We start from the raw sequence: 13,990 nt of genomic DNA on the forward strand, positions 1-13,990 counted from the left end.
GCCTTTAGTATGGCGGTCGAAGTCTTTTGGATAACCGGGATGGTATCGAAACGATTTCTTTTCATCGCCAATTTTAGTTTGGGAAATAGCCAGAAGTTGCACGGAGCCAAATCAGATGAATACGGTGGACGATCGATAACAATGATGTCTTTGCAATGCTGAACTCTCCAATCTTTTTGGTCGTCTGTCAGAGTGTGTGGCACGAAGCGCACACAGACCTTCCGTTTGCCCAAATCTTCGGTCAAAATTCGATAGACTGTGCTTTTCGGTATCCCAGTTTCCTCTTCGATGAGTCTCGCAGACACACAGCGGTCACTTCGAAGAATTTCTTTGACTTTCTCGATGTTTTCTTCATTGCGAGTGGTTTTTGGTGGCGGTGCTCGGTCATCGTCTGCAAGATCCTCACGACCGTCACGGAATCGGCCAAACCAACGGAAAACCTGTGCACGGGACATACATTCATCCCCGTACACATTTTTTAGCGTTTCGTACGTTTCTGCACCACTTTTACCCAATTTAAAACAGAATTTAATATTCGCTCTTTGTTCCATGTTGGTTTTTCGACCGACGTACACAAAGTGATTTTACATAAAATGTCAAACCACAGTGAAATATCAACCGAATTCGCTCAAATTTTGAGGTTAAGTAGATGAAGGACATTCACCATCATTCACTCATAGATGTCGCTGCGCTAAGAACTTTGATGGAACCAGTCTAGGACAGACTGTGTATGCTGCCATATGCAACTCGAAACATGCCACGTGATTGCTTTTTCCAACAAGATAACGATCCCAAACATTCATCAAAACTAATAAAAGAATTTTTCATCATGAAAAAAATGCGAGTTCTTGACTGGCCCTCGCAATCGCCGGACTTGAATCCTAGTGAGCATTTCTGGCAAGAACTCAAACTATGTACAGAAAATAAGAAACACTCCAATAAAGCTGAATTGTGGCAAGATTTGCAAACTCAATGGCAAAATTTACCTCAAGATCTCATTTCTAATTTAATAGCTCCATGCCTCGCCGTTGTGCTGCAATGATTGCTTCTAAAGGCATAGCAACAAAGTATTAAATTTAAAAAAACGTTGACAACATTTTCTGTTATTATTTTTCAATAATATATTTTCCTTATGCATAAGAAAACTTTTTGGCGCAATACTTTTGCACTGTTTGTAATAAGACATTGTATAAAAATGAAATATTTGGAACTATTAAGAGTTTGTAAAGTTTATATAATTGTAGGATAAATAAATACATTTTGTTTATATATATGTGTAAAGTTTTTAGTGCTCATTATGAAATGAATATATAATAATAATTGTATGGCTCAAAACTTTTGCACGGCACTGTATGTTTTATTTTGACCTAATTTATAATTTCAAAGCTCATCAAGATAATACGGAGAAGGTGTAGTGAAGTTTATTAAATCATATATCTAAAATATAACACATAATATTTAAAAAATCATAATTAATAAATTGTTATTATTTCTAGATGCGCACGTTTGATAAACAAAAAGTTTAGATTAACTATCATCATACAATTTGTTGTGAGTACATTAGTAGTATGTTTTAATATGTATCAATTTACCAAGTCAACTCTATTAGGAGCAAAGTACATGCAATTAATAATGTACATGTGTTGTATGCTGTCACAAATATTTTTCTATTGCTGGTATGGAAATGAAGTTAAGCTGAAGGTACGCTTTAAAATTAATACATGACACGATAATGTGTTCAAAAAGTATGAACAATTTTTTACTTTTGAATATAATTTACTTTATATTATTTACTTTGTATATATTATATACTTTAATATTATTTTAGCTTATATTAATTAAATATTAGATTAATAAAAAGTTTGATATGACGTTTTAAACAAATTTGATTTAATTGCATTAATTGCAAATAATTCTTTTGTCAGTCAAGTAATCATCTTTATTATCCATGAACATTAATCAACATTCTTTGAATTCGTATATTTCTATCATAAGTAGTTTATTATCAAACTTTCTAATAGATCCAATATTTACATAGTCTATTAAGGAAAAGCATGTGACTTTTAAAATGTCCAAAACATTTAAATAAAAGTAAGTATATACCTACATATACAGTGCCCACCAAAAGTTCCGGGCCACCTAAATAACTTTTGAATGGTTTGAAATATAGGATTGAAATTTATAGGGATACAATGGGATCACAAAGTTTATTATTTAAACACAAAAACATCCACCTCCACACCCCCGAAGGACGGAGAGAGGGGAGAGCTAAAAAATCTTAAATGGCATCTGGGGTTAAGTGAGAGCTCGTTCGAAAGAGCTTTCCGAGACGAAAGCAACAGGTCGCCGAGATCTCTATGACTTTTCTTTACAGAGTTATAATCATTTGAACATTTTTATTGAGATTTTGCCACAGCGAGGACTCACGACGACAACAGAAGAAAGATAAGGCTTTACGTGGGCCCGCGCGTTCCTGATTGTATATGTGCGTGCATGCGTGCGTGCGTGCGTGCGCGCGTGTCCGGCCAACCAAGGCAAGACGGGGATGAGAACACTGGTGTATGTAGGAATAAAAACAGTAATTATTTTTTCAAATGTCCAAATTGATGTCCTTGGGCAACTTGGCAGTGTCCTAAGGGAACGTAAAACGTATCGATGACGTTAAAAAAAATCAGGTGTTGAATTTGAAACGTTCACTATTTTTTCCCACAGCTCTTCTAAATTTTCGGACTTAATCTCATAGACCTTTGTTTCCAAATACCTCCAGTAAAAGAAATCTAAGGTGATCAGATCCGGTGATCTCGGTTGCCATTCTATTGTCTCTTCTACCAATCCATCGATCAGTAAAAACATCGTTGAGAATATTCCGATCTTCCAGGGAAAAATGAGCCGGAGCTCCATCCTGCTGAAACCAAACATTGTGGAAAGCTTCTCCAGCAATCCTGAATAGCCGGTATCACTTGGTTACTTAGCAAATTACAATAATTTTGAGAATTTATGTTTCTTTCAATAAAAAAACTGTCCTATAATACGATTAAGCATTATGCCGGCCCAAACGTTAATCTTCTGAGGATATTACGTGTGACTGTCTCTCATCCAATACGGATTTTCATCTGCTCAATACCTCATACTCTGTCGATTTATAAAATCATTTAATTTAAATGTTGCTTCGTCAGAAAAACAGATCCAGTTGAAAAATTGACGATTACCAGCAAGTCGTGTCATCATTTTGTTGCAAAATTCCACTCTTCTGTCATAATCGTCTTCGGATAGCTCCTGGACTAGATATATTTTGTAAGGATGTAACTGGACCAGCTTTTTTCAGAAAATTTATGACATGTTAACGAATGCCATCAAATCACTCCACAAATGTTCCAGAATGTGCGACAACGTTTTGAGCAAAATCTTTATTATTGTATGGAAGCTGGTGGTGTTCATTTTCAACATTTACTATGCTGACACATAAGGTGTTAGTTTGGTAAATACTGTTTCTTTGGAGCGTATTTATCCGGAAAATAATGAACGGCATTTATAAAATAGAACAATTTATAAATAGAACACTGTTGTAAAGCAAATTTATAGCACTTTCAAATGATATGTTGATAGACTTCCCATACCATTTAAAATTTTATGGTGAAATGAGCTTCTTTTATGGGGTAGAGGTTTAGTGAACAGAAATAGCTAATTATTATGTCCCCCTTGTAACAGAAGTTGACGTGTCTGAACGTTTCTCGAAAAAATGAGATTAAATACTAAAAAATATGCTTATTTCGTTTACGGTGGGGCATCCTGTATATACATATAGTGTGCCATGCCCTAAGTGAGCATGACGAATTACCTATAACTAATATACATTAATTAGATTGGCGAAAGTGTCATGCGAAGCACTTCCGCCTGCGCCGCACGTGTTGCAACCTAAGCATCACGCCACACAGCGGAAAGTCCAAAAAGGCAACAGGCAAATAATGCACTGTCTGCATGGACAAAGGTCGCAAGTGGCGCGATGTTTCCGCAAAATTTGCAGATTCCTTCGGCGACGAGCCTAGATAAACCGACTGCCATCGCCGAAGGAACGCTCAGAGCCAGATCACCGGCCGACCGAACCAGACGTATATCTATCTCTAAGATGCGACTGTAGCGCAGCAGCGAAAGGAGGGTCTGAGAAATAAAACCCTTTCTTTGTTAAATCATTAAGTATATTTTAACCTCCTCACTACCACCGTCTCGGCTACAATGATCCCGCAATAAGTATAAGCTTGTTACAGATAAAGAAGAATAAATTGCTGTATTGGCTGCAATTATAATGATACAATAATCTGTAAGTTATTAAAATCAGCAGTTTATATATGGAATTTCAAAAACATTAGTGTAGAAGATATTAGAAAATCATGATTTCTATCTATATATCATATACCTCTTCATCAAAAACAACAATTACATCATAGTCATAACAACAATTTTTAGAATCGTATCGTTTTTGTGAATAGGTATGTAACAATTATACGGTTATCCGGTGATTAAAACAGAGAGAAAAAAAGAGAAATCTGTGTGTATGACGTCACTGTTCTCGGAGGGTCGCGGAACATGAACATTTGATCGTATAATATAAAATTTAATTTGCCTTACTTGATAATGAATTTAGGGTACGCGGAGTTCGCAGGATGTAACAATGATATAATAAAAAATTTGGATTTCCATTTAAGAAAATTGATAATCAGTAAATATCTCGAAAATGGAGCCATCTATAAACAAAATGCTATCACTGTCCTATGTTCCCCTTCAAGCTGAACAACTTTTGTCTTAAGTATTTTTCGATTTAACGCAGTGTTTCTGAGATATTTGAGTGGGTCTTTAAAATAGGACACCCTGTATATAGGGTGTTTCTGAATGGTCTGTACAAACTTTCAGAATATGTTCCAGGGACCAAAACAGAAAATGTCATATGAATATGGGGTCGGAAACGCTTACTTATAAAGTCATAATGATTCGAAATTTTCCTGCAATAGAAGAAGAGTTACAACAATTCAAAGAACCGTCTTAAGAAAAATTTTCTCTCTTCAACATCAGATTCGAACAGTTCTCGAACAGTTTTTGAAGCACCATTATTGGCTGTTACAGGCCTGAATTGCTCAATTTCTCATAATCGCCGATTAAAGGGATCCTGGAGCGGCGACCGAACTCCAACGCGATTGCGCCCTCATCTGAGCGGAACTAATAATGTCGATAATACCGACACTTACAGTTCCGTTATCAACATTTATCGATATGTACATAAAGACACGTTCCGATGTATATTGCGAAAATATACATTGGGTGCGTTCACAACACTCAACAGTTGCGCAACTGTTGAGTAATTCGTCAACGTTATTGGTCTGAGTGTAAGGAACAGTAAGGACCAATAGTCACTAACCGCTCACTGAGCGGTTTTTTCCACTGAACGCACCCATTATGAAAACATATAGTATACATAATATATATTATAGATCTTCAATATTCGCAATGCATATCGAAATATAGTCTATATATAAAGTAATCATTTAGAACACACATAAAAATCGCAGTGAAAAGTAGAAAGCCTTTTACATTGTATTCTATGTGTTGAGATGTGTGATATCTTGAAGTTTCAGTGTTTTATCATCCTGTACAAGTATACAAACGATTTAACAGCACATAGATATGTATTTTTGTCGCACACATATTTAGAATACAATTCCATAATATAGTTCACACTGTTTTCGCTGTGTTTCTTTCGGTGCATGTATTCTCAGAGGAATTTGCATGTATTCAACATGCAAATAATATCAGAGAGAAACCTGAGAGCGGCCATCAGCGAAGGTTCAGAAATTTTTTTGAATTCGACGCGCCCCCTGAGAAAATAGACGTCAACTACGTCGACACGCCCCTTGAGAAAATAGATGTCAACTACGTTGATGTCGCTCGGTAACGAGGTTTGTCTGTAATAGTTTGGTTCATATCTGAACTACTACACAGAATATAATAAAATTTATATATAGCATCAGGAGGAATCATCCCAGCAAACACAATATTACATATAATGTGCATGTTAGTTGTAATTTCCTATTCAACAATATAACTGTTATATAACACAAATGTTATATAATAGTTATGAACTAAGATCTTTATCAGTTTTCTTTCAGTATGTATAACAGTGAAGATATGATGAGCAAAATAATTATTCGATAGAATTGTAAATAAGATTATCGAATTTGAAATACCGTATACAAAAAAGTTATTTTCACAATCATGAATAATGCTTTTAAGGAAATATCATAAATGATAACAATATATAAGAAAAATAATATAAAAACTAATGCACGTTACATGTAATATTGTGTTTGCTGGAATATTTCACGCACTGCGTGAATTATTTCGCGTAATTAGGAAAGGAAATTATTTGGGAACTTTGGATATAAGAACCCAGTAAACACAGTTACATAACAGTTACATTGTCGTAATATAACGAAATGTAACACGTAATATAACGTGTACATTACAAGCAATATACATGTTAGTTGTAATTTCCCACTCATAGAAAGTTGCAGTTACATAACAGAAATATCACATGTTACTAAAATGTTATATAACTGTAATATTATTGTTATGTAAAAAAGTTTACTCCTAATTTTCTCGCGTCTTGCATCCGTCGATAGCTTCGATTCCAAGCGATCACCCTTCCATGTGTTGACCATGCTAGACTTTGCTTAACCTTAAGCCCTAAACACAATGCCAGGCAACAGGCAATAAAAATAAAAATAGACCAATCACAATCGACTATTACAAGAATAATCTATTGTGATTGGTCTATTTTTATTCTTATTGCCTGTTGCCTGGCATTGTGTTTAGGGCTTAACAGTCGAGTGGCATGCAGTTATCCCAATGACTCCAACGATGTTCTTGTGACTTGTGCTTATATAATGTGTCCTTACAGTATTCACAGAACATTATAACCTTTCATGTCAAAAATTAAAACAACGCAACAACATTCGATATGCGACGAATATCAGTATAGGCTGTGTTTCAAAATTACTGGTAATGGAGTATTATAATGATTAACATAAAAAATAGTTTGAAACAAATTCAAGGAAGTCTAAATAAAAAATTTTAATTACTAAATCTAAAGACACTTTTGAAAAATATTATTTCAAATCCTATCTTTTATCAACATGGTCTTTTTCAATGAAGTACAGTTTTTATTTCTAAAAATAATATTATAAAAATATATTTTAATGAAACAACTAAAAATCGAGCAAGTAAGAATATTAAACCTAAAGAAATTTTTTGTATGTGAGTTTTGTATAATATACAAGCGTTCTTAAATGTTTAAATAGTATAAGTGCGAATATCTCCACGAAAATAGGAATATTGTGTCCACATGAAATCCATGTGGTTTTGTGGATTTCATGTGAATGCGTTCCACGTGGATTCGATGTACTTTTTTGTGGGGATATACATATCAGTATGTATATAAATATGCATTATAAACGTCAATATAAATAGGCAATATGGTCTGCTTAAGCGCGATGAAGGCATTAAAAATATATAGAACTATAAAATAACATAGAAAAACATAGAACTACAAAATAAAGCATCTACAAAAAAGCGGAACGGAATTTCTGATTGATTAGCTTTCCACTATTTCTTTTATTTGTTACTGTTCCGCTTTGCTATTTCTTTCTCTATCGGAATGCACCCTTATTCGCAATAGAAAGCATTTGCAGCTTTTAATGGATTGCATGAATAGTTGTTTTGTATAACATCAATGTAATATGAACGTAATTATTATTATATAACGTGTTACATTACTGTTATATTATTATTATTATGTTATCTCTAGCTTATAACAAAACAGTATAACAAATATATAACACAATTATATTACAACTATGAAACCAAATTATATAACTTCAATATGACTAGAGTATAACATATGTTATATTACATGTTACTCCTATGTTATATAACAGTTATATTCTGTGTTTGCTGGGAAATGAATAAATGAAATTGTTTCTTTTTATTTTTATATTTTCAATTTTTTATTTATTTTGTGTGTGTATGTGTGTGTGTGTGCATGCGTGCGTATGTATATGTTGTTACTGTGTCATATATATATTAATGTTGGGCATTCCTCTGCCTCTTCTTCTCCATTCTCCTCTTCCTCTTCCTCTTCCTCTCCATTCTCCTCTTCCTCTTCCTGCATCTTCGCTTCCACCTCTTCCTCTTCCTCTCCCTGTCCCTCTTCCTCTTCCTCTTCCTATCCCTCTTCCTCTTCCTCTTCCTCTTGCTCTTCCTAAAATAGCTATTACTGCTATTTGTATAATATTTTATAACGCTTCAGCCTGTAACAATAAGATAACATTAAAATATGAAGTAAAGAGTTAAATAAGAAGTTACAATTTAATATAATGTACTCAGTAGACATACATGTCTAAAAGACGTCTAAAAGCTTTCTTTAAGACAATTTTTAGACTTGTATGTGTAAAAAATGTCTTAAAGAAATCTTTTAGACGTCTTTTAGACATATATGTTTACTGGGTATTGATTAGCGTCTAGGCCCATTTCCACAACTTCTAGTTAACTTAACCAGCTGGTTATTTTACTAGACTTGACCAACTGCATTTGACGTTAAGAATTAATCAGAATTAAACAATCACTATTGGCATTTAATCAGTAGTTAAAGTTATACAGAAGTTGTGGAACTGGGCTTTAGACATACCAGGTATGTCGGTAATTACTTTCCGGTTTTTGTAACAGATGTCACTAGCCATAAGTATGCAATGTTATGATTTGATACATATGTCATTTTATTCTACTGACATTAACCTCAAAACTACACAAGTTACGTTCCGCCAAAATAACAGCGTTATAGATTAATAATTTTTTGAAAATGTCGAGTTTTGTGCCTGAAAACGTGCATTTGCGGCACGCATTACTTTTCTTGTTTAATCAAAAGAAAAAAGCCGCTGAAAGTCATCGTTTGCTGGTAGAAACTTACGGTGAGCATGCTCCAACCATAAGAACATGTGAAACGTGGTTTCGACAATTCAAATGTGGTGATTTCAACGTTCAAGACAAAAAACATCCTGGTAGGCCGAAAACGTTCGAAGATGCGGAATTGCAGGAGTTATTGGATGAAGACCCAACACAAACTCAAAAACAATTGGCAGAAAAGTTGAATGTGAGCCGAGTAGCAATTTGTGAACGATTACAAGCGATGGGAAAGATCCAAAAGATGGGAAGATGAGTGCCACATGAATTGAATGACAGGCAATTGGAAAATCGAAAAATCGTCAGTGAAATGCTGCTTCAAAGGTATGAAAGGAAGTCATTTCTGCATCTAATAGTAACGGGTGATGAAAAATGGATTTATTTCGAAAATCCTAAGCGAAAAAAATTATGGTTATCACCTGGCGAAGGCGGCCCATCGACTGCAAGGCCAATCGCTTTGGTCGCAAGACCATGCTCTGTGTCTGGTGGGACCAGGTTGGTGTCGTATATTATGAACTGTTGAAACCTGGAGAAACAGTTAATACTGATCGCTACCAACAACAAATGATCAATTTGAACTGTGCATTGATCGGAAAACGTCCACAATACGCTCAAAGACATGATAAGGTGATTTTGCAGCATGACAACGCGCCGTCTCATACAGCAAAACCAGTCAAAGAAGTGTTGAAATCACTTGGATGGGAAGTTTTATCGCACCCGTCGTACTCTCCAGACCTGGCTCCATCCGACTACCACCTTTTCGCATCGATGAGGCACGCGCTTGCAGAGCAGTACTTCGCCGATTTCGAAGAAGTTAAAAAATGGCTCGATGAATGGTTTAGCTCAAAGGAGAAACAGTTCTTTTGGAATGGCATCCATAAATTGCCTAAGAGATGGACAAAATGTATAGAATCAAATGGCCAATACTTTGAATAAATATATTTTAACTATCCATTGTAAATAACGTGTTTTCTTTAGCGAAAAAACCGAAAAGGAATTACCGACACACCTGGTATATACGTAGGTAATTTGAAAAGTTCTCGACCTGACACATATATAGCATTAGAAACTGTCAAACTATAATTGTATTGAAAAGTGGCATCCCTGATATAAACCCATGTAAAATTTTATTCGATCTATCAAGTCATTCGAGTAGTAGCACCAGTTGAAAAAGCTTTGTGTAAGATGGGTGCCGCATTTGCTAACAATTGACCAAAAATGCATTCTCAAGCATATTTCTCAAGCGTATTTGGCACGTTTTAAGCAAAATAAAATGGATTTCAAGCGTCGTTTCATAACTGTTGATGAAACTTGAATCCATCACTATTATTACGTCCTGCTGACTCAGCGGACCCTAGACTTCTTTTATAAATAAGGGAAATCGAATTTATGATTACTTATCATATGGCCGAATGAGCTCAGGCATGATACCACACGACGATATCTCTGGAATTTTCGATATCCCGAAAATACTAACAATCTTGAATCAACTCCTATCCTGTTTCCCACGCGCTTAACCATTGATAACAGTACCACGACATCGTTCTTAGAAATATCGATATTTACTTCTTAAGATAGCTACCACGTTTTTTTTATTTCGAAAAAAGACTTTCGAAATCCTCTTATTGCCACATGCATCTTATCTCCTATAAAATAATCTTCTGGAACATTTCCCCCAAAACCCCACTCTCTCAACCGAGCTGACTTTTTGAAAAAAGTCAAAAGACTCACTCACTTCTCGCCGATCCAGCACCCAAGACAGACGCTTCTCTCCAGCACCCCTTCAGGGTTTCTTAACAATCAAGCCAACTTGTGGCTTAGACCGACCAGTATTCTTCACTTGTTAATTATTCGGTGCAACGATCTTATGCCTTCTTGGGCCATTGAGAGCGATCCTGCCGAAACCAGCTGCCTGTCCTTGGCGCAGAACTTGAGGCATCTATCCTCACAGAGACGCAGCAACCACCTTTCATTGTCTACTAAGATCAGAGAAGTCCAGCAGTAAGTTACTTATATTTTCTTTTACCTGAGTGACCTCTTTCATTTCATTTTTTTATCTTTTCTTCTCTTTTCTTTTCCTTTCGTTTTACTTCCGTTTTCTATCCTCCTTGGCATTCCTCCTTAATTGTTAAATCAGACGTCAGTGGCCCAATCCTTTCGATCACAGTCGGACATAACGAACACGGAATATTGTTCTGAGTAATCGAGAATCATTGTTCTGAGCGCGATTGTTAACCACATATGTATACGGACACATTATAAAATCTTACAAATTTTATTTCATTGTGAACCTCCGTCTAATCACTAATAAAACAAGTTGTTTGTTATTGTAAACCAATCACGTTTTCCAAATAATTATTCTCAACCAAAAATTCTCCCTTCCCTCAACTGTCGCTCACGGTCCTATCCCAGGTAAAAGGATTTAGTTCCTTGACCTAAATAAAGGATCACCGACGTACGTCTGCGCCAGATAAAAGGGTCATTCCGATCCTTGATCTGTTCCGCAGATTTGCGAGTACGTCGGAGCTTGCGAAAGCAAGCGTCAAGTTGCGTTCCTCCTCCAGGACGTAACACTATACACCAGAGCAAAAAGAACATTCCGGAATCACATTTTAATGATGGTATTGAATTATTGGATAAACGTTGGAATAAATGTATTGAAGTTCTAGGAGATTATATTGAAAAATAAAATATATTTCACGGCAAAAAAATTTCTTTCATTGTTACGCCAGAGAACTTTTCAGACTGCCCTCGTAGATTTGTATACTTACTGTTAACGTTATTGACTCGGTCGCCGTCGTGGCCATCGCTGCCGTCGTCGATGTCGCCCCGATAATTTTTTCAGACACCGCCATTGTAGCTGTCGCGGGCGTCGTGATCGTTGTGGCGGTCGTCGTCGTCATCATATTAAGCTCGTTCTGAAATAATTCATGAAACATATTTGTTATAAAAAAGCATTTTTAATATATATATATATAATTAATATTTAACGGTTAAATATATATTTACCTCATTCGCCGACATCCTTGCATATGCACTGTCTAACACCTACTAAGCAACTGACATCTACTGATACCAACTAACTGGAAAACATATGCAGCACGCTAGGCGCATAGCTGCGGATTGTTTATGATTGCGCGTACGTGCGCGTGTTTTCTAAAACAAATAAATCGTACAGGAGCGCGGTATAAACAACAACAAAAAGACATACGTTGTATCCATGTCGAATCCACATAATTTGTGTCATGTGGATTCATGCACGAGTTATTTACATTAACACAACTTTTTTCACCACAGTTAACTTGTATAAAAGTTGTCAATAAAATTTACAAGCGTTGTTTTTATCATTCGCTTGACGATTTGAAACAAAAGAAGCGCTATAGCATTGCTGTTTAGCGACTCTGTCGCCGAGAATAGTCAATCTGCGTCGTGAGGTTCATAATAACGTTTATTATAGCGGTGCTTCGCTATTCGTGCTTTGTGATAAGTATTTTGACCTGAGCTGCAATCTTTTTTTCATTCGTGAGATTAGTGTTTTACAACATTTGTTTCTAAACGATCTCTCAGATCTACGTGATCTGTCTCTTTTGCAACACGTATTACGGTTTTTTGCCCAATACCATTATTAGTAAATATATTTGTATTCGCCTGTATTGGTGTGTATACTTCATTGTATTGGTTCATATCATTTATTCATTCTTTTTTTTTCCTTTTACGTGTTGCTTTTTTTTCTTTTTCCATTTTTCTCTTTATTCTGTCATTTTTAGTTTCTTACTTTTTACATATTTTTTCTCACATATTTAAAATTATTTTTTGCACTGTATTGCAAATAAAAATATAAAGACTATGTTGACTCCAGAAGATAGCTTTTATAACAGGTGCATGTATAAAGATTGTCAGAATGGAAAATCGACTGGAAAACGATTATTCAAATGCAGAAAGATGCAAGATATAATACATGGATACTTAATATAGGTAGATCTTTCTGCAATAATTATTTTCTATATAGAGGAAATGTGGATAATAGTACGCATTTTTTACATTTTCATTACAATTGTACACTGTACAATTTGTAACGATACGACATACTTACTCCAAACTAACACTGAATATGAAGTCCCAGACAGCACAATGTCCAAAACTGGGACATAAGACGTCTTTAAGACGTCTTTAAGACGACTTAAAGATGTCTTATTTTCAGATATCTTAAAGACGACTTAAAGATGTTTTAAAAACGTCTTATGTCCCAGTTTTGGACATATGTGCTGTCTGGGGTGTTATCTGCTGTGTACTGACACTACTAAAAATTGAAATTGATATAGTTGAATTAATAGTGCTTCAAATAATTAACAATGTGAAATGCTGCAAATGCGTACTCTTGGACAACCTATGAGATAGGAGTACGCACACGAAGTACAAGGATACGCATTATTCTATTAATTAAATTAATGAAATTGATTAACCCTTTGCGGTCGGCAGATTTCGAAGAGATCGATAAACATTGATATCTGTAAGTTGATCTAAACATTTGAATCTAGTATCGGGAGGATAGTTTTCTTCCATTATCGCTAGCCTCCTTCGCCGTGCCGCGCGCCAGACGATCATGAATGCCAGCCTGGCGGCACCGACTTCTATGACAACTTGCGAATGCCGCCACTGTGGCGGCATCGACCACAAAGGGTTAAATGTCATCCTGACTTACTGCGATTACAAATCCTCGCCGTTCTATATTTTTGCGCTTGTATTTTGATGATCTAAAACTAAAAGGAGCCGCCGAACTTCTTAGACCTAACGACGATATCGATATCGCGCGACGCGTAAGCGGTACACGAGGATGGCCGGTCAATGACATATACGCTGCGGCGGCTACACAGACAGGCCAAAAATGCTCGCGACAACTATTGTCGGGAAATCATTAAATCATTTTTTCCTCGCTTAATAATTACTTTAAAATATATATGTTTATGTGTGTTTAATGATAATA

At 35.6% G+C, this 13,990-nt stretch overlaps 1 protein-coding gene across 1 annotated transcript in view; it reads left to right on the forward strand.

Moving 5' to 3' along the window:
- The first annotated feature begins 1,606 nt into the window (after positions 1-1,606).
- LOC112590661 (odorant receptor 49b-like) overlaps positions 1,607-13,990 on the forward strand; it is a 117,912-nt gene continuing 105,528 nt past the window's right edge. The window contains exon 1 of the mRNA XM_025307894.1: positions 1,607-1,701. Coding sequence (XP_025163679.1) covers positions 1,621-1,701 — 81 coding nt within the window. The 5' untranslated portion in view covers positions 1,607-1,620. The remainder of the gene's footprint in view (positions 1,702-13,990) is intronic.

This window comes from Harpegnathos saltator, unplaced genomic scaffold (genome assembly GCF_003227715.2).
Source record: "Harpegnathos saltator strain DR-91 unplaced genomic scaffold, Hsal_v8.6 scaffold130, whole genome shotgun sequence".
Lineage (NCBI taxonomy): Eukaryota > Metazoa > Arthropoda > Insecta > Hymenoptera > Formicidae > Harpegnathos > Harpegnathos saltator.